This window comes from Panthera pardus, unplaced genomic scaffold (genome assembly GCF_024362965.1).
Source record: "Panthera pardus isolate Hobbes unplaced genomic scaffold, ASM2436296v1 HiC_scaffold_24, whole genome shotgun sequence".
Taxonomy (NCBI): domain Eukaryota; kingdom Metazoa; phylum Chordata; class Mammalia; order Carnivora; family Felidae; genus Panthera; species Panthera pardus.
Window position 1 is genome coordinate 62,069,398 of NW_026526810.1, and position 25,030 is coordinate 62,094,427.

Sequence of the window (25,030 nt, forward strand, 5' to 3'; positions counted from 1 at the left end):
TATTTAAGCCTCTGTTCTAGCCCACTAACCCCTGATTAAGACTAGGATGTAGAGTAACTTAAACTTCTCCCCACAAACTTGCTCATTTTCCTGTGTTCTCCTTCAGTGAAGACACAACCACTCTTTACCCAGTTGTTCTTGGAAAAATCCCAGTGTCCTCTTTGTTACGCATCCTTGTTCCAAATTGACTTATCAAGTCCTGTGGATTCTACCTATTTACACATTTCTAAACCTTTTCCCTCCTTCCCATCTCTATTACTATTATCTCTGTTCAGGCTCTCATTTATTCCTTGCTGGATTAGTTAAATAAGCTTCCAGTTAGCATTCATTCCCAGCTCAATTTTAGCCTCCTTTACACTTATCTTTTATACCAAATTGATCATTCTAAACCATAAATAAAAATTGATCCTTCTCAAAGGATCACTCCCTCCCTCCAGGTAAAAGTTCTGGGTCTTTTGTGACCTGGCTCTACCTACTTCTCTGCTCAGCTAGCTCACAACAGGCACCCTCCATTCTATTAAGCCAAACTACTTTCAATCCTCAGATGTGCTACATTATCTCATTCCTCAGTTCCTTCACACACATTCCATGCCTGGGACATCTCACTATCCAGTTGCTGAGTTAATCACCAGTCCTCCTTCAAGATGCAAGTAGTAAACCTTTCTTGAGTCTCAGTCCATTTAGGTGCCTCCCTTTAGAGTTCTTATGACGCTGTTCACCTTTACCACAGTTCTCATCACACTGTACAAAGATCACTGGTCTCTTTATCTATCATCAGTTTCTTAGGATTGTGTCATTCACCTCTGTATTCCTAGCATGCTGCCCAGTGCCAGGTAGGTATTAAGTCATCACTAAGTCCCAGCTAAAGGATCCAACCTAACAGTAGCAGTAAAAACTACAACCAGTTGATGATGAATCACAAAGGAAGGCAAAGAACTTTTCAAGTTATGCAGGTAGGAAGAAACCATGACAATTTATAAAAGCCTTACACAAAACTTCTTAGCAATATATACTATTTAGGTGAAGTTATACCAGTACTTGGCTCACTCTTTTACCACAACTGTTATACACCTGATGGAAATCAACATGTATTATTATCATTTAAGCAAGAAAAAGTGAAGAGAGGAACTAGCTCTTACATAGAAAGAATTGGGGCCACAAGATCCAGGGAGGCGATAAGGATTCCCAGCTCTGCAATGGCGGCAGTTAGAAGTAAAGCCCAGGTAGGTTCCCCATTGGCTTTGCTGTGACCAAAAACCTGTACAGAGAAGGGAAATATCAGACAGAGGAATGTGGGGAGTGTTTGAGTCAATGCTCCCTGACTCTTCCATGTTACAGTTTCAGATATATGAAAGATGATGGTGTTAACAACTGTTGATATTTCGGGGTGCCTGGGTGGCTCAGTCGGTTGAGCATCCTACTTTGGCTTGCTGCTGTCAGCACGCAGAGCCTGATTTGGATCCTCTGTTCCCCATTCCCCTCTCCCTGTCCCTCTCCTGCTTACGCTCTCTCTCTCAAAAAAACAAAAACAAAAAACAAAAACCCCAAACCCAAACTCCAACTGTGATATTTTTAAAAATACCTTTACCCACTCACATATAAACTCACCCCTCATAGAGATTTAGAGGGTTTTGTACTAAAAACCCAGGTCTTTGTATTATATGATCTAATAATTCCTAAGCATATGAAGATGACACTGTTTCTCATAAAATCTGAGAAAAAAAGAAGAGGGCATGGGAAAGATTACTCACCCTCAGAAAGGGTATGATGTTATCCTTGGCTATAGCCTGGAGCAGCCTTGGTGCACCTGTGAGACTCTGAAGTCCAGCCCCACATGTGGAGAAGAAGGAGCCAATAACAATCACCCATGGGGATGGCCAAGATAAGGTACCCACCACAAGATTACCTTTCACAGCATCCCCAAACCTGGGAGAGAAATCAGAGTGGGGAAATTTAACTGGGAAGTAATTACAGACTGAAAGCCTAGAAAAATATCACCCAATTTTTTTCTATTTATAATTTTTAGAGAACTGAATTGAGATAGACATGAAAATTAAGAAACGTAAAGGTGGGCAGATTTGATCAAAAGGCTAATTATTAACCTATATTAAAAAAATAACCTGAAGAGCCAGAAAATAAGCTAAGCTTCAATTATAGCTTTTCCCTTCAAAATATCAAAATATCTGCTCTTTGCAGAAAAGTTGGAAAAATACAAAAAATAAAAAGCAGGGAGGAAATCCATCATGATAACATAACTGGTAATATTTAGCACACTTTGTACATTGCAGTCTCTTTACTATGTTTTTTAAAATATAGAGGAGATCACACTATACCTATAATTCCATATTCTTTTTAAACTTACATTTTCCTATGTCATGAAAAGCTCTTTATGAATGAAAATCTTAGTGGTTTTAATAATATTGCATCATAATTTACACAGTCTATTCCTCTAGTGGTTATTTTGTATTATAGAAAATAATGTGATTAACATCTTTGTGCACATATCTACATTCTCACTTCAGGTTTTTTTTCCTTATGGCAGATTTCTAAGAGGTAGTCATCGCAATAAAAAGGATGAAATCGCATTTCAATATCTTAAAATATTTCAAAATCACTACCTAACTGCTTTCCAGAAAGGTTATAATAAATTTTATTCCCACTGGAAGTATATGAAGGTTTAAGTTTTATAGTATGTATCTATTTCACACCAGCCTTATATTAAAATTTTAAAAGTCAATACTAATTTGATGGGTGAAACATGGCATCTCATCTGTTTATTTTTGGTTTCAACCATTTTTATTAAGAATCACACACAAAAAGTAATGTGCAAAAAACAAATGTACATTTCAATAAATTTTCACAAACCATCTATGTAGCTACTAGTCAAGAAGTAGAAAACTGCCAGAACCCCAGTCTCTCTTATGCCCACTTGCTATCACTAGCCCTTCCCGCATCACTATCCTGTTAATACTATGTAGTTTTACCTGTTTTTAAACTTTAAATAAATGAAACACAATATAGGTGTTTTGTGCTTGGTTTCTTTCACTTAACTTTCTGAAATTCATCCTTTTGTGTGGGTGTATATATAGCTGTGTCTTATTTATTTTCATTGCTCTGATTTCCCATTGCATGAATACATAACTTATCCATTCTACTACTGATGACGTGTGAACTATATCCAGATTTTGACTATTAGTAATAATACTGCTGTGAGAATTCTTGTGCATGATTCTTAACGCACATGTGCATGAATTTCTGTTGGATCTACCTAGCAGTGGAAGTGCCAGGTCATAAGGTATATGCATGTTCAACTTTAGGAGACAATGACCAACAGTTTTCCAAAGTGGTATTCCAGCTTACACTTTCAATACTTTTTATATTATGGTGTAATTTACCAAACCTCTATGAACCCATATATTTTCAGTGACAATAGTATAGTAATAGTAAACTGTGCTACTTATTTTTGTCAGCAATATGTATATATTATTTACTGGGGTTCCTGTCCTAAAAGAACTCAATCTAGTCAGGGAGAGTGATATCAAAAGCTACAATACATATATATGGTAAGTGTAATACTGTAGCGGCTAAACAAGGAGGGGAGTGGGTATCTCTGCTGGGTAAGTATGGGAAAGCTTCACAGGACAGAAGACATTTAGTCTAGTCTTCAAAGATTCATGTGGCTGCCAGGTGGGAGTTACCCATTCTAAGCAAAGGAAACTGCACAGACAAATGTGTGGCTGGATGGGAATCTGAAACAAGGCATATTTGACTTCAAGTTATGGCTAGAGCATGTGGACTTTATGAGGGAATGATGGGAGATGACATGAGAAAAAGGTAAACAGGGCCGGACTGAAGTAATGGGCTTGGCAGGCTGTGAAGCAGGAAGGTTTGTATGATCTCATTTTGTGTTGTAGAAAAATCATTCTGGTGGCAGCATGGAAGAAGGATTAGAAGGTGATAAAACTGAAAGAGAGGTAATTACAATAATCCAGGAAAAAGATCCTGAAGGTCTGTGCAAAGGGATGGGGATAAATAGCGAAAAGGAGATCTATTAAGATGAAAGGTGGAATTCACAGGGCTTAGAAACCAACTGGATGAGGGAACTGGGGAAAGTCTAGGATGGCACCTACATTTCTGTTTTGAGAAAGGGTGAATGGTGAGGCTTGTAATTCCTCCAGACGGGGAAAATGGGAAGAGATCTAGCAGATTTAGGGGAAAGATTTTTCTAAGAATCTCTTACAAAAACTTGTTTTTTGCTCATAGGTGTGAGGAAAGGAAAAACACCCAGCAGCCTTCATAAACAAAATGAAGAAAATTCCAAGATTTTATTTAGAATGCTAAACAGACACATACTTATATCTCATAGAAGAGATGCTAGAAAGAGATGCTAGAGACACTTCAAAGTTTTTGTTTTGTTTGTTTTTTTAACGTGCTCTCCTCTACTTTTGGTCTTAGTTTTCCAACAGCTTTTAATGTACTACAGACAAGTCCTTGTTATTCAGACAAATTCACTACTTCATGAAAGAGCTATATTCATGGCATCTCATTTATAACAATGTAACTAGTACTTATTATTCACTAACCTTTTGGGGAACTATATACATATATTTTCTAATTGTTAGTCACGATATAAACCTCAGGTTAGGTTTTGAGTTTATGACCATCTTGGGGGCAGTGATCTGATATACTGGAAGACAGACACACAAATATTACAAAGAAATCAACTACTCACTTGTCTCTGAGAACAACACCTTCAATACAGGCACCAAAAAGGACAACATTGCTTAAATCTACAACACTGAGAGTCAAGGAAACTGACCTCTAACCCTCTGAAATAGAAAGCAGACACATAGGATATTTCTTCTATCAGTAAAATTAGTTGGCAGATTCACTATTGTAAATTTTTCCTTGAATTTTAGAGATGAGGTGGGTAGATTATCTAGTGAGAAGTGAGCTGATAGAAAGCAGACATCTTTATTACTAGGATAAAAATATTGATGGCCCTCATTCCACAGATGCGCCTATGACTAAAACTCAAATTGGAGTCATGACAAGGATACAGACAAAGGAGGTGGTCAGGATGGCGAGGATAGTGCCAATGGGAATAGACTTTTGAGCATCTTTCAGATCTCCAGATCTGTTTGATCCAGCCATGATACCTTTAGAGAAGGAAAAAAGAACAAGTTAATTTCTTAGTTCCTGGACACTTTGATACTCATACTGATACCAAAGACTGGTATCTGAGAAGCCTGTGTCTTAAGAAAAATCACTCTCTGGGTCTGATAACTTCTAAAATAGATAACAGCCCTTCTGCTTACCTGTGACAGAAGGAAAGAAGATCCCCACCAGAAGAGTAAAAGAGGTGGTGATGTCAACAAGCACATACTCATGATTTAAGCTGCCCAAGACATCAGAAGATTTGGCTGAGGGCTTTTCAATGATCTCTCCCTTTGGTAGGTAATTACTCCAAAGATTCTCTGTAGTGGGAAGAAAAAGGTATATAAGCAACAGAAGTATGGAAAGAAGGTAATTAATTTTCTACCTAAACAACATTCTAAATCAGATTCCTCATTTCTAGTGTTTGAAGGTACGTTTGTTTCTACATGAGCACATGTATATATTACATAATAAAGCACACATAAAAACCTAATGCTCTTTCTCAAATGGTTCAAATGTAATTTTACAAAAGGCTTTGGTACATACAAATGCAGTTAAATTTACAAATGCAAATTAGTAAAAGTTAATCAGACTAAATATGGGTGCCCCGCAAAGCCTATTTTCTAAAAATTAATAATCAATGCTATTTCTAAAACCTTAGGGTAAACCTGCTTACATGCAAAGAAATTGTGGACCAAACATTTAAGAAAAAAGTCACTTAAGCAAAGAGCTTCAGAAATCGGGCTGAGTTAGGAAAACACACATGTGCATGTGGGGACACTGAAATAGTTCCATTCTAGCTGTCACTATGGGAAGAACATTGGCAACTTTACAGTAACACAGAATATTTTATTACTTTATCCCAGTTGAAAAAGCGATTGGCTTAGCTCTACTCTCTAAAGGTGGCAAATTTTAACAGAAAACACTGCAAGGAGTCCTGAAAATGGAGAAGTTCACTAACAGAAAAGCAGAAAGAAGCTGAATTAAGAGCTGTGTGCTGAGCTTAAGCAGGGAAGTGATACAATGGCGGTGAGGCGTCATGGACAATAGAAGAGTCTAAGATTGAAAGGCCCACTTTCCTCAGAAACAAATAAAAAACTTGTTCAAACACCTCCTAACTTACCTGTAATGACACCACTAGCCAATCCAGGAATGCCCTGGATTGAAGTGACATTATTGTGAACAAAGTATTCATCACAGGTGGCATTGAAAAACTGACTTGAGTTACAGAAGAAGCCCCATAACCTTGATGGTACTGTCATGTTGTTAATTTCCTTGGTCTTAGAGCAAGTATCAATGTGTCTTGATGAAAGGGTGCGGTTACCCAGCATGCAGACCCTAAGTGAAAAGAGAGGGAAAGATGAAGCAAGGGGGAAAAAACGTTTAAGAAAAGAAGATAGGTTAGAAATAGGTTAGTAAATTAGATTAGCAAAGTTAAAAAAAAAAAAACAAAACCACCTCATCTCTAAGAGCTTTTACTGTCATGGATAGGAAAAGAGCTAACATTTACTGACTCATTCTGTAAATGGGGATTTAAATTTTCTGCAATTTAATCCTCATAGCCATCTCACAAAATATGCATGAGTATTTCCATGTTGTGGATGGAGGAACTGAAGTTTAGGGAGATAAAGTAGTCTGCTCGAGTGGTAGTGACAGAATTCAAATACAAAAACTATCTGAAGACACAGTACTTACTCATCTTCCAAATTTTCTAGGTTATTAACCAATTGTTAGGCCTAAAAGAATCTCAGAGTCCTTTTGTTCTTCTGACAAAAAAAATTTTCCCCTATTCTTTTGGCCTAGAAAAGCCTTATGTTCCTAAAAACCCCTTTGAAAATGTTCTGCTAAAGGTCAAACTTTCTGGCTACCGTTTTGAGAAAAACAGCTTGGCTGAAATGGAAGGCACATCCCACTATGGCCTAAGACAAAACTATTTTTGAACGTAAGCCTAGACCCAGTGGGAGTGAGGGTATTTAAGGATATTACAAATAATAACTGCTGATTTTATTTTTTTCTTTAACCCGGAGCTATAAATATGAACAAAAGAACAATACACCCACAGTTAAAGTAACTCTCAAGAGGAACAAAGCAACTTTCCAAATCTGCAAAATGACAGCATATGTGCATAATGAGCCATGTACCCATTACTCAGCTTTGATAACTCAACACTGCACAGTCTTGTTTAGTGTTCCTCTAGGGAATTCTGTCTTGTTTTGCTGGAATATTTTAAAGAAAATACCACACATCGTGACCTTTTCCCCACCAAAAGAGAGAAGAATCAAAGAAGAACTTAAGGCAAAGTGGAATTTCTCAAGTGAAGACATCCAGTAGCCTTCAGTACTTTCGGCTAGTTGTAGCCCATAAATGAGCAGACTAAAAACTGATGATGGAATTTATCACTGACATCATTTAGCACAGTAGAAGAAATACTGCACCAGGAGTTAGGAAATCAGTGTTCGTGTTTGTGCTCTGCCATTAACTAACTTTTGGGCAAGTCATTAATCTCTATGGATCTGTCTTTTCATCTTGAAAAAACTATTTTTCTGTAATCAGGTTTAATGAACATAGGACTGATAAGTTTGATACCTGATAATCCAGATGCTTCTTAAAGACAATCTCTGTAGCAAGATTACAAACACTCAGTGGTGGTTAGTCCCTATGCCACTAGTCAAACAGAGAACAGGTGACCTGGGAGTCACCTATCTGTACAAATCCATTGCTACTTCAAAAAATATACTTTAATGTACTTGTACTACTTATGGTAAGGAATACAATCTCTCTAGAGAGATATATATGCAAATGTGACATGTATTCCTCTTTATTTTATAAGTAGAAAGTCTGCTATGATATTAACAGCAAAATAAAAAGGGTAATTACAAATATTTAAATAGGAGCTAAGGTTTCTTTGACTCTCTTGATATTTCATTAATAACAGGAATCCAACTTCTGACTACTTTACAAAGCTTGCCGGTAATACCTATATTCTTTGTAAAGCTCTTCATGAATAGTTTAAGCAAGCACAACCTTTATAAGGAGGTTTTAAAAAAAACTCAGTATCTACATCCAAATGATGGTTACAGCTGCCAGTTCTATGCCTGGGACATAAGGAAGAGGACTGACATGACATAGTTTGCGGGGAGGCTTCCTGCCTAGATGCTAACTGAGCTTATCCACAAGTGAAATCTCAGGGACACTGTGAAATTGTACTTGAAGTGGTCACATCACCAGATATTGTCAATGACTACCCAGTAATGATGGCCGGTAAGAGGCAGACACGTACGGGAAGTGTGGAGGGGCAAAAGAAGACTTGATGGCTCCAGCATAGATGGCCAAGATGGACACAATGACACAGGCCAGGAAAAGTGAGGCAAACTTGTTCACATAGCGTACACCGATGAATACCACCAATACCATGAGAACCAAGAACGCGGTGCCATAGACACGCATGTTATTTAGCATAGCTGCTGATTCCTTGAGTGCATCATCGCTACGAAAGATGGCAGCTCGGGGCACAATATATACCTGTTAAGTGAAAGAAGTAGAAAATGAGGTCATTTTATAGTCATCGAGTAAAAGGGCTGTTGTAGTTTGCATTTATTTTCACAAAGTAAAGAAAGGCTAAGACAGAAAATGACTGGAGACTTAACCTATTCCTGCAAAAACTGGATAGCATTGATTTTTTTTTTTTTTTAAGGCTACATGTTGTTCTGAATATCTGCCTTTCCCAAAGGAAACAGCAAAGAATGCATTAATAATTTATTCAAAGGGTTATGTAAAATAATTATAATGATTATCTTAAGTCCTACCTTATTATTCCTACTTACCTATCATTTTAAACAGTAAAAAAAAAAAAAAATAATAATCCAGCGAATAAAGAAATGAAAAACATTTTATTTTGGGGGGATAAAGATATGACAAAAGATAAACTTTACTTTTTCTCTGTTAGTGTGTCTTGCCTCACAACTTTCACTTCTTGGTGAGGTGGGTAGAGTGTTAGTAAATGGGTGGAAGGGAAGCAGTAGGCAGGCAGTGGATACTTTCAACCGTTCTGACTTATACTCACAACAGGAAGTCAATGACAAGTTAACAGTGAATCACTTGTTTGATTCTACAGCGGATCTCTCAGAAGTTTTGCTACCAAACAACAAAATAAATCCAAATCTCTATCTTTTCTACACTGTAGACCACAATTAAGCCATTACTCACCAGAAAAATTTCAATGGCACCAAGGATATACATGGCTGCTGCAAATGTGGTACCAAGATAAAAGCAGAGGCCAACAGCCCCACCAAACTCTGGGCCCAGGGCCCGGGAAATCATAAAGTATGAGCCTCCAGCTAAAAGACAAAACAGAATGTAAGCAGGATAAAGAAAGTACACCGGTAAGAAGAATGTAAACAAAGTCATAAATAAGAAGAATAAATGCTTCAAGCTTTTGAAAACTCTCAATGTTTTGATAAAAAGTATATTTGCTAACGGGAAATAAAGGATAAAACCTTTCTAATATACTGCATAGCTAATGCTCCACACCAACTAGTTCAACTTGTCAGTATTACTTAGATAAATATCAAGGAATATTTACTACAGGCATGAGATAGCCCCATAATATATACCCTAACTAAAAGATAGGAATGTGATACAAATTAAGACTTCTAGCTTAGAACATGATGAGATTTTTTTCCTTTTTATTTTAATTGAAGTATGGTTGACTTTAATAAATGGTATAGTACAACATCATAGTGGTTCGACAATTCTGTACATTAAGCACACCATAGTAAGTGCAGTTACCATCTGTCAACATATAACGTTACTGCAATATTATTGAGTGTATTCCCTATGCTGTATTTTTCATCCCCATGACTTATTTATTTTATAACCGGAAGTCTGTAACTCTTATTCCCTCCCTCTCACTTATTTTGCTCATCCCTCTACTCTTCTTTTCCTGGACAACCACTAGTTTGTTCTTTGTATTTATGAGTCTCTGTTTTTGTTTGTCTGTTTATTTATTTATTTGGATTCCACATATAAGTAAAATCATACGGCATTTGTCTTTCTCGGACTTATTTCATTTGCATGAGTGGATCTCTAGGTCCACCTGTGTTGTTGCAAATGGCAAGATTTCATTCTTTTTGATGGATGAGTAATATTCTATTTTGTGTGTATGTGTCCACAACTTCTGTATTCATTCATCTATTGATGAACACTTTGGTTGCTTCCATATCTTGGTTATTGTAAATAATACAGCACTATACATAAGGGCACCTATATCTTTTTGATCTAGTGTTTTCATTTTCTTTGGGTAAATACCCAGAAATGAAATTACTGGATTATGTGGTATTTCTACTTTTAATTTTTTGAAGAACTTCCATACTGTTTTCCAAAGTGGCTGTATCAGATTCTATTCCCACCAACAGTGAGTGAGGTTCCCCTAGTTTAGGACATAAAGAGACTTAAAGAATGTATTCTAAAGTCAAAGAGTGTGAATACCTATGACTAACAGACTAAATAGTATTCTGTTCCTTGGAAGTTTGCACCTCTGGCTTCACAGCATAAACATACAGTAATTGTTGACAATCCCTGAAATGCAATCTTAGCCAACTGACCTGGCACCACTCCATTAGTGGCAATGGCACTCATGGAGATAGCAGTCAACATTGTCTGTAAAGGAAGTGAAAGGAGAAGACTGTTACTGTTATAAAGATGACATTTCTGTACTATCTTCCCATCTGTGGAATTCAGAGCACTGTTTGAATAATTAACTCTACATACTTTATGGATGGAGTTGGATGTCATACCTAATAGCATGGAAATATGATGTGGTTCAACTCATTGCACTAGTCAAATTACTATCATCTTGAGTATTCTGTTAAAATGGTTCTATGTCATAATCAGTAGGTTAGGTGCTAGTAGAAACCCCTGATCTCACCCTGGTCTCCTAGTTAACTTGGAAAACAGACTGGAAACTGACTAAGGACTAGATATTACAAGAACAATATTCAGTAAGGAAGGGAACCACTGAAGACTTCTGAACTAATAAAAACTATATTTTGAAAACATTGCCTGGGAGCAACAGAGTATAGAATGGACTGCAGACAGGGAGCAGATGAAGACAGAGTGACTTGTTAATAGGCTATTACAGTTCAGTGAAAAAACAGGAATATAAAGGAAGGGTTGTAGGTAAGAGATTTCAGAGGGAGACTTGATTGACACTGGTAGCTGATTAGATGTGAGAGGTAACCAAGGAGCCAAACATGACCTTGAAGTTTTAAGACTAAGAAAACAAAAAGGCGGGGAGGGGGGGGGGGGAGGTAGTACTGTTAATTTTAATTTATTAATGATAGGAACTATCTCTGCTTATCCTGCTTTGTATGTACTCAGTGAGCCTAATGCACAAGGAGGGTATAATAATGATAGTAATAAAAGAGGTCAGCAGGTAACAGAACAAAAAAATACATTTTTTATAATAATCAACTTATAATGCATAAGAGGAGTTTAAATTCAAGGAAGATCAGAATGTTCTCAGTACAGTGGGGAGAGGACCTGGAAAACACACCTGAATTTCTAGGGAAGGGAGAACAGATGAGACTTGAAAACAAAACAAACGCCCCTCACCCTAAACAACAATCCGTTTTGTTCCTCCATACTATACTGGAGTAGTGTGGCATCATTTTCTATCACAACTTTGGTGCCATCAATACAAGTGGTTTGTATTCTGAATTCTTTGAAGTCAAGGACTACATCTCCTACTCCCTCCAGAAAGAAGTCTTCCTTTGTAATTTGTAGTACATCATATTATAGATCTAAGCAGTGAAGAGTGGGCCCTAAATAACTGAAAATACTTCAGATTTTAATATCAAAATAATCTCTCCTTTTGAGATCATGAGTCTTCCCCTACTAGCCTTTGTTTTATTCTCAAACAGGTCAAGTGCATATAATCTTGAGCTCTTGCGACGTTCCAGGTGATTTCTTTTTTTTTTTTTTTTTATTATTTAAAAAAAAATTTTTTTTTCAACATTTATTTATTTTTGGGACAGAGAGAGACAGAGCATGAACGGGGGAGGGGCAGAGAGAGAGGGAGACACAGAATCGGAAACAGGCTCCAGGCTCTGAGCCATCAGCCCAGAGCCTGACGCGGGGCTCGAACTCACGGACTGCGAGATCGTGACCTGGCTGAAGTCGGACGCCCAACCGACTGCGCCACCCAGGCGCCCCCCAGGTGATTTCTAAGAGCCAACTCAGGACTTACACAGCAGCAGCAGATAAGGACGATTGCGAAGGCCTGAAGAACGCCAGCCGTGCCCACAACCCATGTAAGGCGTAGAAACAAGATCACTCCAAAAATATTTTGTAGACAGGGGAGGTAGACACCCATGAAAGTACCCATTTGAGGGGTCTGGAAAGAAAGTTGACAAAAGAAAAATTATATAGTCATCTAGAAGCCATGCTTTTATCCCTTTACTTGTGTATAAAAACTTGCTCCCAACTACCATATTAATTATTAGGCAGAGATAATCAGAATATCCTAGAAGAGGCACATATAAAATCTCCATCTAATAAATGTCAATCACCATACTTTTTAATAGTCCTAGAACTATACATTTTTACTTTACACAGGTCCCCATATGTTTTTACGTAAGTATTTGACCACAATCCCCCCCTTTTAAAATGTTCTGTAGTTTGAAGCTATCAGCTTTCCCTTTTCATCTAAACTGAATAATGACTTGATGGAATTCCTTTAGAATGTGGTATAAATCTTTCATAGTAGCTGGTAAATACAGTTGGTAAAATGAAGATCTGAGGGTCATTTCATTCCTGAACAACCAGGAAGCTACCTTGTTCCGTATTTTCATCTTGAGAAAAACTGAAATGTAGTCTTTGAAAAACCCAACCACTTGACCACAGAGAGATGGCATCAGCAGATGGGCATGGACACTCCTCTTCTGAAGTGCTATTTCCTCTCCCTGCAACGGTCTTCTCCCAACCAGGCTCACTGTCTCACATTGGTTAGGTCTCTGCTCAAATATCACCGTCAGAAGGGCTTTTCCTGACTAACCTCTCTCCAACAGCAACCCCTTCTGCCCTGGCTTTCTTGCTGGCCAGTTGCAGTCTCTTTAGCCTGCCTTAAAAAAAATTAATTACTGAAGTATAGTTGACACACAATGTTACACTGGTTCAGGCGTACAACATGGTGATCTGACAAGTCTCTGCCTATGATATGCCACAAGTGTAGCTACTATCTGTCCCTGCTTATATTTTTGTTAGAGCATTTATCAACATGTAATATACAGTTTAACAACTATCTCTTCATACCAGAATTCAGACTGCATGAGAGCAGGACATTGTATGTTCTCTTTTTGCTATGGCCCCGGTGCCCAGAACAGTGCCTGGCTTAAAGCAAGCATTCAATAGTTACGGAGCACAGAGTGATGCCCTGGATAGTTCCTCCTTTCTTATATATGGGACTCTTTTTATTTATCATTGTTATCCTAAGGCCTCACCTTGGTGGGCTTCTTTTTCCCCTCAGTGATGTTCTCTGCCTCTTCATGTTCCTTCGCTCCTTGTGTCAGATTAGTATAATTGGCCATACGGTTGAGGAGAGAAGATACCTTTGGTCTTGTGTCCATTTCTTCCTATAAAGTCGTAAACATGGAAGAAATGAGTAATGAAGAACACTGGAAGCATAAGCACCAAAATGGCCCATGTATCAGAAAACTGCAAATTAAATAAGAAAATATTTCACAGATAAATATTTTAAGACAATTCATCAGTGAGGCTTTATTTTCCTCCCAAGGTAAAATATCACTTAATCAGGGATACATGAATCCTTATAAGATTCTTAAGTGAAAAAGCTTTAGGATTCTTTCTAATAGCTTAACTTTACAGTAAAAATAAAATCACACTGGCCCCTACAGACAGCTGTAACCTTGTAAAAAATGTTGGTAATATTATTTTTAACTACAGTGCCCCTTTCTTTAGGCTACCAACATTCTAACAAAATTTATGGCTATTATTTACTGCAGCACATACGGATAGCTCAATAAAAAACTTCTGTGACTGAGGGGCACCTGGGTGGCTCAGTGAGTTAAGGGTCCGGCTCTTGATTTCAGCTCAGGTCATAATCTCGTGGTTTGTGAGATCGAGCCCTACATCGAACCTGCTTGAGATTCTCTCTCCCTCTCTCTCTGCCCCTCCCTGTCTCGTGCGCACAGCTGTGTTCTCTCTCAAAAATAAATAAACATTAAAAGAAAAAAACCTTTTGTGACTGAAGTAAATATTCACCACAGATCTTTTCTTCAAGTAAGCTGAAAGAAAATATCATTTAAGAGATAAGTATGCTGAGAGAACTAACATTCACATCACTGTCCAAAGCCAGAAACAAAGGCAGTGCGGGACTAAAGTAGGTTCCTTTCAAGAACCTGCCTGCAGATGCCGTCAGAGTCTGTAGGGTCTCAGGTTTAGACCTACAAGGTCCTCTTAATCTAGCAGCCTACTTCCTACACTGATTTTTGATTTAGTAGTTCTAAGGTAAGTGATAGTCCTCCCAAACACAGATTGAAAAACTCACTATTTTACACTTTGTAGATAATGCAATATTCACATCCTAGCTGAATTAGATAGCAAGGTCCCCCATATTGAGGAAGAATGTTGACATTCTTCCTCAATACTCAGAAATTTGATTTAATGGTACTTATAAGTGATCATTAGATTACATAAATAAATCAACTATAATGACAAGTTATAATAAGTATTATACTTTAACAATTAATTCTTAAAATTATCCAGGCTGTACTGTTTTAAAACTAAATGGGATAGAAAACAGCGATCTTGAAATCTCTATTCCTGAAATCTCTGCCCTAGTCTTCTCCCAAATATTACCTCAAAGAGTGCCAGGTTTTTATCAAAATATTCATCTCCTTCTTCATAATTGGAATTATTGAGATAAGCATTTCGAGCTTTCTTATTATGCCCATCATCTGGAAAAAAAAAAAAAAAGTAAACCAAGTCAGTTTCTCAGTGGTATTAAAGAAGTATCAGCACCAAATAACTTCATGTTGCCTCTGTATCAACAGAACCCATTTTCATATTCAAACTACTTTAAGTTTATTTTTTTATTTTGAGAGACAGCGTAAGTAGAGCAGGGAAGGAGCAGGGGTGAGGGTGGGGGTGGAACAAAGGATATGAAGAGGGCTCTGTGCTGACAGCGGAGAGCCCAGTGCAGGGCTTAAACTCACAAACTGTGAGATCATGACCTAAGCCAAAGTGAGACGCTCAAATGACTGAGCCACCTAAGCACCCCTCATATTCAAACTTTAATCTGAGAGTGGGAGAACTCAATTAGCGTTGCTTGGAGAATGTGGTTCCCTCTAGAAAAGGAGCAAAAATAAATTTCTAAGAGGTAAACATAGGTCATTGCTTTTCTTAATACAAAGGCCTCTGGACACACTATTCTTTTAGGATTCTAACCTACAGAGACCCTACACTTAAAGTCACCCAAATCTAGAATAAAATTTTTTTAAAAAGTACTTATTGAGTCCTTAGTATATAATACCTTTATACACTATCGCTGTTGAACAATGGCAGCAAAAGCCCTCTACTTACAGATGTCCAACCTTTTATAAATGATATTAGGTAAAAAAACAAAAAAACAAAAAAAAAATGACATTAGGTCATGTAACCAAGAATTATTTTTGTACAAACTCCTGCCACATATTTTTTTTCATCCCACAAACATTTGGTGAACTAGCTATAAAGAAAAAAAAAAAAGAGAGAGAGAGAGAGAGAGAGAGAGATAAAGAGACTGGGTTCCCTAACACAGTAAAGTTTGTGTTGTATCCTTAGCTTTGGTTCTGTATTGTGTAAGAGTTATATAATTTTAATCACCTTGTAGGAAAGAGAGAAAATAAAAAAATATATAAATGTCATTAAGAACTAACACTTTAAATATTGATAAAATAGACATCAATATAAAATTTAAAGAAATTAATTTAAAGTCCTATAACCTTAAATGTAAGTTTGGGAAACAGTCAACAAGCTATGAAAATAACTGGATCATGTCAAAGGACAGAAAAGCCAACCTGATGGGATCCCTAATGGCTAAAAATGGGATAATATGAGCACTAAAAATAAATAATGCAATGAATTGAAAAGTAAGTATGTGAAATATCCAATATATTAAAAAAAAACAACTAGTCACCTTTTGCAAGTTACTAAGAAAACAACATATATGAAAAACAATAAATGGAAAGAATCAAGCAATTATCCTGTCTTTCCTGTACCAACTATATTTCTAGGTAATGAAAAAGTTAAAGAAAATTTCTTCATTATAGAAACATTCTAGCTAATCAATGTGGAATTTAAAAAACAAAACAAACAAGCATAGGGAAAAAAGAGACAGACAAACCAAGAAACAGACTCTTAACTACAGAGAATTGGTGGTTACCACAGGGGAGTTGGGTAGGGAGATGGGTGAAAACAGACGAAGGGGATTAAGAGTACACTCATAATGGGGCGCCTCAGTGGCTCAGTCCATTAAGGGTCCAACTCTTGATCTCAGCTCAGGTCATGATCTCATGGTTTGTGAGATCAAGCCCTGCACTGGGCTCTGCGTTGACAGAGTCTTTTCTCTCTCTCTCTCAAAATAAACAAACAGACTTAACAATTAAAAAAAAAGTACACTCATCATGATGAGAATTGAGTAATGCACAGAACTGCTGAATCACTATACTGATTCACCTGAATCTAATATAACACTGTATGCTAACTGAAATTTAAATTAAAAAAATTTTTAAATGTAGATGGATTGGGAAAAAACCCCACCAATTTTCAACCCCTAATGAAATAATGCATCTAGGCAATCATCATCAATGGTTGCTAAAACCTTTAGATGAAAGGCTAAGACATAACTTTATAATGGATGGATCGGGGTGATCTGGAACTCAATGATCAATGTTAACACTGCTTGTTAAAAGTGGACGACACAAACCCCTACTGTAATACAATAAAAAGTACCCTGTGCAACCTATGACGTATTCTTACCAAAAGACTGGAAGTTGAATCTAATCAAGCTTCTTAAATCTATCAGTTCACAAAAACAAAACAAACAAAACAAAGCAGAGGAGGAACATGCTAAACATCACCACAAAGATGCTGCAATCACCAAATTCAGAATGTGAGAAATTCTACATGACAAATAATCTGACTTATTCAATAAATAAATGGCATAAACTAAGAAAGCAGAATTCATAATTTGAGACTTAAAATGACATACCAACCAAGTACAAGGTGTGAAACTTGTTAGAATCCTGACTCTAATCAAATGTAGAAAACAAAAACAAAAACAAAAAAACCCCAAAAAACCCCACTTTTGAAACAGATAAATTTAAACTTTTTTTTTTTTTAAGTAAATAAAATCATGTGATGTCTGGAATTTTAAGATATTCCAGGAAAAAATTAAGTGGGGATTGAAAACAGATTCTCAACATTGTTGAAACTGAGTGATGGCTTCATGGAGGTTCACTATCCTATTCTATTTACTTTTCAATATCGTTGGAAATTTCCACAATAAAAAGTTACTAAAAAAACAACAACAAAACAAAACAGGAAAATGATAGCATGGAGCCTGCTTCGGATTCTCTGTCTCCCTCTCTCTCCATTCCTTCTCTGTTGTGCACGCGGTTTTTTTCTCTCAAAATAAACATGAAGGAAAAAAAAAAAGAAAATGTAATTCTTTTCCTCTAATGGTTCCGGAAAATTCTAAAGAGAGAATGACACAGCTTAAAATTATCACCGCTTTTAAGTAATCCATTTATTCAGTTAATTCAGTAAGCATTTATTAGGTTTTTAAAAAAATATTTATTTTGGGAGACAGATAGTGTACATGAGTGGGGAAAGGGCAGAGAGAGAGGGAGAGAATCCCAAGCAGGTTTTGCACTGAGGGCATAGCCCGATGTGGGGTTCAAACTCATGAAGCCTGAGATCATGACCTGAGCCGAAATCAAGAGTTGGACGTTCAACCGACTTGTACCACCCAGGCACCCCACATTTATTAAGTTCTTATGATGTGCTGGGCACTGTTCTAGGTCCTGGTGATACAGCAATAGACAGAGCAGTTAAAGATGTTGCTTTCATTGTGTGTATATGAAGTCACAGAAGACAGTTAAAAACATATACACACACACATAAAACTGATTTATAGTGGTTGTCCATTTCCACAGTGTAAATACTCACACATGCCAATTTGAAACTACTAACGTGTTGGGGCGTCTGGGTGGCTCAGTTGGTTGAGCATCTGACTCTTGATTTCAGCTCAGGTCATGATCTCGCTGTTGTGAGAAAGAGCTCCATGCTGGCAGTGGAGCCAGCTTAAAATTCTCTCTCTCCCTCTCAAAAAAAAAAAAAAAAATCTCCTTCTTTCTCTCCCTCTGCCCCTCTCTCCTGCTCGCATGCTCTCTCAGATAAAAAAATAAAATAAACTACTAATGCGAAGTCACTGAGAATGGTTTTGGGAAGAGATGCATACAATTGGTTCTCAGGAGTTGGTATGAGCTGGCTGTAGCACACCCTTGACATAAAATGTTCAGGAAAAGCCTGCATTTCAAGCAGAGGGAACAGTAATTTTAAAAAATCCTAAAGCAGAAACAATCTTAATGCAGTCATAAAACAGAATGAGTAACATGGCTGAAACAGAGAGGAAAGGAGAGAGCGACTGGAAAGACAGGATTTTAAAATTTCTATTTGGTCTTTTTTTATGATTCATTCTCATTTTCTCTCTCTGGGATTTCTCTCTCTTTTAATGTTCATTTATTTATGTTTTAGAGAGAGAGAGAGCAAGAGCGCGTGCCTGCACAAGCTGAGGAGGGGCAGAGGGAGAGACAGAAACAGAATGCAAAGCAGGCTCCAGGCTGTGAACTGTCAGCGCAGAGCCCTACTCAGGGCTCGAACTCATGAACTGTGAGATCATGACCTGAGCCAAAATCAGACGCTTAACCGACTGAGCCACCCAGATGCCCCTCTCCCTGGATTTTTTTTGGTTTGTTTTTCCCTTATTCCATTTGTTCTCCTTCCTCTTTTGGAGTTTCCACATTTTATTTTTTTCAGTAATTACTTTTGAAATTTTACCACATGTTACTTAAACTGTTAAGTGAGTTTAATCAATAATCTGTCATCCTCACAAACAACACACTTGAACACTTCAGTTTCAACTGTCCTCTGATTCACATAATATTACTGTTCTGTCCAATATTTCTAGTAGTTAATTTTACTACACAGTAAGACACTAAAAATATTTCAGAGACAAACAGTGACTTGGGTCAAGGTCAAGGTCACTGTTCTTCTGGGATCATTTCCCTTTTACTTGAGGTCCCTTCTTTACAATTCCTTTAGAGTTTCTCAAACTCAGCACCATGAAATTTCAAGGCCACATAAGTATTTGTTGTAGTACATCATACAGTTACATCATAGGACGTTTAAGAGCATCCCTAGCTGCTAGTCACTAGAGGCCAGTAGCATCTCCCGCAGTGACAATCATGAAAGTCTTCAAACATTTCCAAATGTCCCCTCGGGGACAAAATTGTCCTCAGCTGTAAACCACTAGCTTGGAGCAAGTCTTGCGGTGAGAAACGTTCTTGGCTTTTATTTAGCAACAGTTGCCTGTATTTTGTCCTAATTATTACTGAGTATCTTGCCAAGCACAATTCTAGGATAATAAAAGCTTTGCAAACACTTTAAGACATCATTTGCTATATGTTTCGCTATGGAGAATTCTGTCATTCTGCTGTTCCGGGGAGGATCTGTACCTCTGGTGGATCTCAAGATCTTTTCTTAGGTGTTCTGCAGCATCATTAAAGATATGTCTAGGTGTAATTTTCCTTTTGTTCTGTTCACAAACCCCTTTTACCTGTTTATAACCCGTTAATTTTATTTTTTGTATCAATAACTATTTTTTTTTTTTTCCTACAAGTTCCATTTGTTCTCCTCTCTAAACAGTCTTTCATTTCTGGGTAATATGCTCATCTAACTGCACCTTTTACTGATGAAAACATTTGATAGTTTTGTATCCCAGACTCAGAACCACTTTATCCCTCTTAAGGGTTATGTGACTAGGAATCCCAGATCCAACATCCTACTTTCCTGCTGGTTCAAGAGTCTCACAATACTGTTGCTATAAAAATCTGGCTTCAGAACAATCCTGCCCCATCCTGCTGCCTACTGGTCCAAGCCACATCCTAAAAGCTCTGGCTCCCCTTGCTGCAGCCATGGCACCTCTTTCAGGGCCTCTGTATTCTCAAGTTTCAGGTGCAACCACCTTAACTTTTAGACACTCTGGTCGTGGATGTTTCTGGTCCAACTTCCATTTGCTTGTTTATTTCGAGATGGAAGAAATATCCCTGGAAACATTGCCTACATTTACAAGACCAATGATGCCTCCAAGATTATATCTTATTAGGGTCTACCTGTGGTGGTGGTAGGAGTGGGAGGGTCCCGTAGAGATCCTGGTCAATCATGAAAGATCAAGGCCTTCCAGGCAAGGAACAAAGTTCTCATCAGGAGTGGTTAACTGAAAGGCATGGATCAATTCTCAATCTCAGTTTCTTGGTGGGAAATCATGCGGTTTCAAAAGTACAGCCTTCAGAAGTCTGGGTCATTACTGTAACCTCAGGAAATCCCAAATGGAATGGAAATTCTAGAGTTTCTGAATAACAAGTAAGTTTTACTCTGCAGGAACTAAGAACCAAATGCATGTCCTAGGGCTGTTTTATGATTATCCAGAATCCTAAGAGGATTCCTTTGAAGGATACCTACTGACACTATCAATTAAACAGCCCAACAGATCACTATGTTTTGTTTTTCCCCATTTTACTATCCAGATAATGCTAACATTACTGGGAACTTACTGGTGTTTCACTGCACAAGTCAAACAGAAACTGATAAGTGCCATTGATTCTACTACAAATTTCAGATTTCCATTTTTTATGGCATACTTTTTTTGGTAAACATAAAATGGTATATCAAATGTCTTGCTCTTTATAAAAACTTTATTCTTGTGGTGCAATTACCTCCATATTGCTGCTTTTATAATTTGTCACTATACTACAATTGGGGGCTAAGATAAATAAATCTCACATTCCTCCCTTAGTCTCCTGATCTCGTCAAATGATGTTTGCTGGTCTGAGCTAGGCAGAACAAGAGCAGTAAACGTACTTAATTTCCTCTGGCACAGGCTTGGGTCTGAACTATGCACTGTGTGAACATGAAAGTTGTCTCAAATGTTACAAATTATGTTTCTGATTTTATAGTTTGCTTCAATCAGTAGCCAAATAAAAGGCATGCAGTATGATTGACTGCTGTATCTCCTAAGTCAAGCGTCTACTCTCTTTTTCTTCACTATTTACTTGTTGAAGAAACCATGTCCTGTGTTCAGTAGGGTATCTGATTTTGATGATGACATCCATACGATGTTGTTTAAATGTTGTTCTATTTTTGTAGTTCCTATAAATTGCTAATTAGGTCTAGAGGCTTAACCACATCCAGTATTTTTAAGGAAGAGGTAGGAAAACTCCTTCACAGTGGTATTTTGATCTTCTGTCAGGAGGTTTTCTTTCTGAGATACTAGCAACTGTTGGTGATTAATGCCTAGATCCTTTAATTTATGAGGGCTTACAAAATGGTGATATTCTTCCTTAACTTACTAGCTGAAATACTTTTATAAAGAGATATTCCCTCTAATATACTGTTTGGTTACCCATTAATATAGTTAAAAGCAAGGCAAATACTTCATTCTTTCCCTTTATTAACCAACTTGGTTCACCAGAATACTCCAATGGTGACTAATTAGCTTTTTAAAGTCTCAATATGAACTCATGAATTTAAATATTGGATATATTTCAAATGAAATTCTTTTTCTGCGTCAGTTAAGATGATTAATCCTTTAATCTCTTTTTGTTAATACATTGAATTATATAAATTGATCTTTGGGGTGCCTGGGTGGCTCAGTCCGTTGGGTGTCTGACTTCGGCTCAGGTCATGATCTCACGGTCTGTGAGTTCGAGCCCCGTGTCGGGCTCTGTGCTGACAGCTCAGAGCCTGGAGCCTGTTTCGGATTCTGTGTCTCCCTCTCTCTCTGACCTTCCCCCATTCATGCTCTGTCTCTCTCTGTCTCAAAAAATGAATAAACGTTAAAAAAAAAAATTTTTTTTTTAAAAATTGATCTTTAATGGTAAACCAACAATGTATTTCTAGCAGAAACCCAGTCTGGTCAGGAGTAACTTAGAAAAATATATTGCTTGATTTAGATGGCAAATATTTCATTTAGGACATCTGTATCTGTATTCATAAGTAAAACTGGCCCATACTTGTCTCACACTGGCATTGTTAAGTTTTGGTATCAAAGTTATGCAATCCTCAAACTGAGTTGGGGAGTATTTACTTGTTTTTCTATTCCTTGGGAGAAACTGTAGAAGAGGAATTACTGTTCCTTGGGTGTTTGGTAAAAATTGCTGTAAAAATGCCAGGGCCCACTGCTCATTTGCTTACTTGTTTACTAAAATGTTTTAAATTAAAAATTACACACACATATACACAGCAAAATTCATTACAGCTTAATTATTTCTCACAACAGCAGTTTTACTCTTCCATCCATCTCCTCAGCCTAACCCTAAGTTTTGTAAGAGATCTGATGAGTCAGTGCCAACAATAGATACATTAAAATAACTGCTCCCTACTGACAGGAAGAAACTTAAAAGGTCTGAAAGATACTATTATAAATTCCACTCAGCAGGCAAAGCAATTGAAGTAGTTTTTAACGTACTAGGCCTAATTATCCTAAGCAAGATTATTTTTTTTAAGTTTTTAAGTAATTTCTACATATATGGTGGAGCTCAAACTGACAACCCTGAGATCAAGAGTTACATGCTCCACTGAGCCCTCCAGGTGCCCCTAACCAAGATTTTTATAGAGAGCTGGCAAGATTTTAATTCAAACTACCAATGCCCTCTCTGAGGAACTATAAGATGGTTAGAAAATATAACCCCAAAAAATCACCTTTCCGTCTTCTGCAAACTTCTTTAAAATTTTTTTTTTAATATTTATTTATTTTTGAGAGAGAGAGAGAGACACACACAGAGTGTGAGTAGGGGAGGGTCAGAGAGAGAGGGAGACACAGAATCTGAAGCAGGCTCCAGGCCCTGGGCTGTCAGCACAGAGCCCGACGTAGGGCTCGAACCCACACACCGTGAGATCGTACCCAAGCCGAAGTCAGCTGCTTAACCGACTGAGCCACTCAGGCACCCCAACTTCTTCTTTTTTTAAAATAAACCAGGCTTTGAGGGATTTTGAGGCTGTAGCTTAAACAAAGATACTCAAAGGGGCACCTGGCTGGCTCAATCAGTAGAGCATGTGACTCCTGATCTCAGAGTCATAAGTTCAAGCCTCACATTAGGTGTAGAGCTTACAAAAAGGAAAGGAAAGGAAAAAAAGAAAACAAAGAAGCTAACTCAGGATGGGGCACACAAGATGTAGTTATTAAGAGCATGAGAAGGAAGAACATAATCTTATCTAATGAACCTCGGAGAGAGAACCCAGGGTAGCAGGATGAACTCACCTGAGAATCTAGCGAAAAGACTCTGGACACATTCCCAGGTTTGTTTAAAAGTGAATGCAAATGTAGGTTGCCAAACGAGAGTAATGTCTGTAGTAGTCTCTTAGCAGATATTAGGGTTTTCAGCTAATAATACTAAGAGAAGTCTTTTTCACAATCATATACTATTTCTTTTTGCCCACAATTTGTTTACTATCTTTTACTTAAAGTGCTTCATTGGAAACAAAATCCAGCTTACACTGGAATGATACCAACTCCCCTGACTGCCCACTTCATTAGCTAAGTCCTTCCCTACCTCTATTACATACATGTTCCTGGCCAGAAGATAAACTACCCTCAAACTCCTCTACCTGTCGGCACGTATCAGAGACAGAATTCTTTTAATAGTTTAGGGGGAAAATTTACTTTTCATGGTCTGCCTAAATATTTCAATGAAATCTTAACCATTCCTGATCCAAATATGAAATTTTTGTACAGAGAAGAATAATTTTGAACAGTCTAAATAAACTATCCAATATAAAAGTCTAAAAAAAAGAGAAGAGTGACAACCCCAATATCACAAGGCTAGGACCCTTGTGATCAGATTTCTAGCTATATGTTTATGTCAAACCATTTACCTAAAAAATATTTATGGAGCGCTTAGGGTGTCAGTTACTCTTCCTGCACATAAACTCTCTCAAACAAATGAGAATTATCACCAGAAACTTAGGTTCTTAACAGAGAAAGATCAGAAAAGGAGTATCCCAGTTTCTTCAATACTCTGAACCTGTAATGAGCAAACAAGTCAAGTACTTTCCTTACTGTCAACTTTTTGATAGCTTATATTTTACATAGCTGCTCTGCACTATTCAAAGAGCTAAAAGTTCAGCAATGTAAAAATCAAAATAAGCCTCAAATCAAACCTCATGCACTGTTAGTGGGAATGTAAATTGGAGCAACCACTGAGTAAAACAGTACAGAGGTTCCTCAATATATTAAAAATAGCATTACCATATGATCAAACAATTCTATTACTGGGTATTTACCCAAGGAAAATGAATTTGAAAAGATATACTCACCCGTGTTTACTGCAACATTATTTATAAAAATTTTTTAATGTTTTTATTTATTTTTGAGACAGAGAGAGACAGAGCATGAGCAGGGGAGGGGCAGAGAGAGAGGGAGACACAGAATCTGAAGTAGGCTCCAGGCTTGGAGCTGTCAGCACAGAGCCCGACGTGGGGCTCGAACTCACGAACTGTGAGATCATGACCTGAGCTGAAGTCAGACGCTTAACTG

At 37.5% G+C, this 25,030-nt stretch overlaps 1 protein-coding gene across 4 annotated transcripts in view; it reads right to left on the minus strand.

The window, feature by feature from the left end:
• Positions 1-25,030, minus strand: part of SLC12A6 (solute carrier family 12 member 6) — an 85,898-nt gene that overhangs the window by 11,203 nt on the left and 49,665 nt on the right. For all 4 annotated transcript variants that reach the window (XR_002076336.2, XM_019435307.2, XM_019435306.2 and 1 more), the window contains 12 exons: positions 15,034-15,131; positions 13,656-13,787; positions 12,404-12,550; positions 10,761-10,815; positions 9,364-9,494; positions 8,438-8,679; positions 6,281-6,495; positions 5,319-5,477; positions 5,061-5,159; positions 4,733-4,790; positions 1,752-1,926; positions 1,140-1,258 (listed from right to left, as the gene is read on the minus strand). Coding sequence is in view for 3 of the 4 variants with exons in the window: in XM_019435307.2 (XP_019290852.1) it covers positions 1,140-1,258; positions 1,752-1,926; positions 4,733-4,790; positions 5,061-5,159; positions 5,319-5,477; positions 6,281-6,495; positions 8,438-8,679; positions 9,364-9,494; positions 10,761-10,815; positions 12,404-12,550; positions 13,656-13,787; positions 15,034-15,131 (1,630 nt within the window). In the remaining variant the exon portion in view is untranslated. The remainder of the gene's footprint in view (positions 1-1,139; positions 1,259-1,751; positions 1,927-4,732; positions 4,791-5,060; positions 5,160-5,318; positions 5,478-6,280; positions 6,496-8,437; positions 8,680-9,363; positions 9,495-10,760; positions 10,816-12,403; positions 12,551-13,655; positions 13,788-15,033; positions 15,132-25,030) is intronic.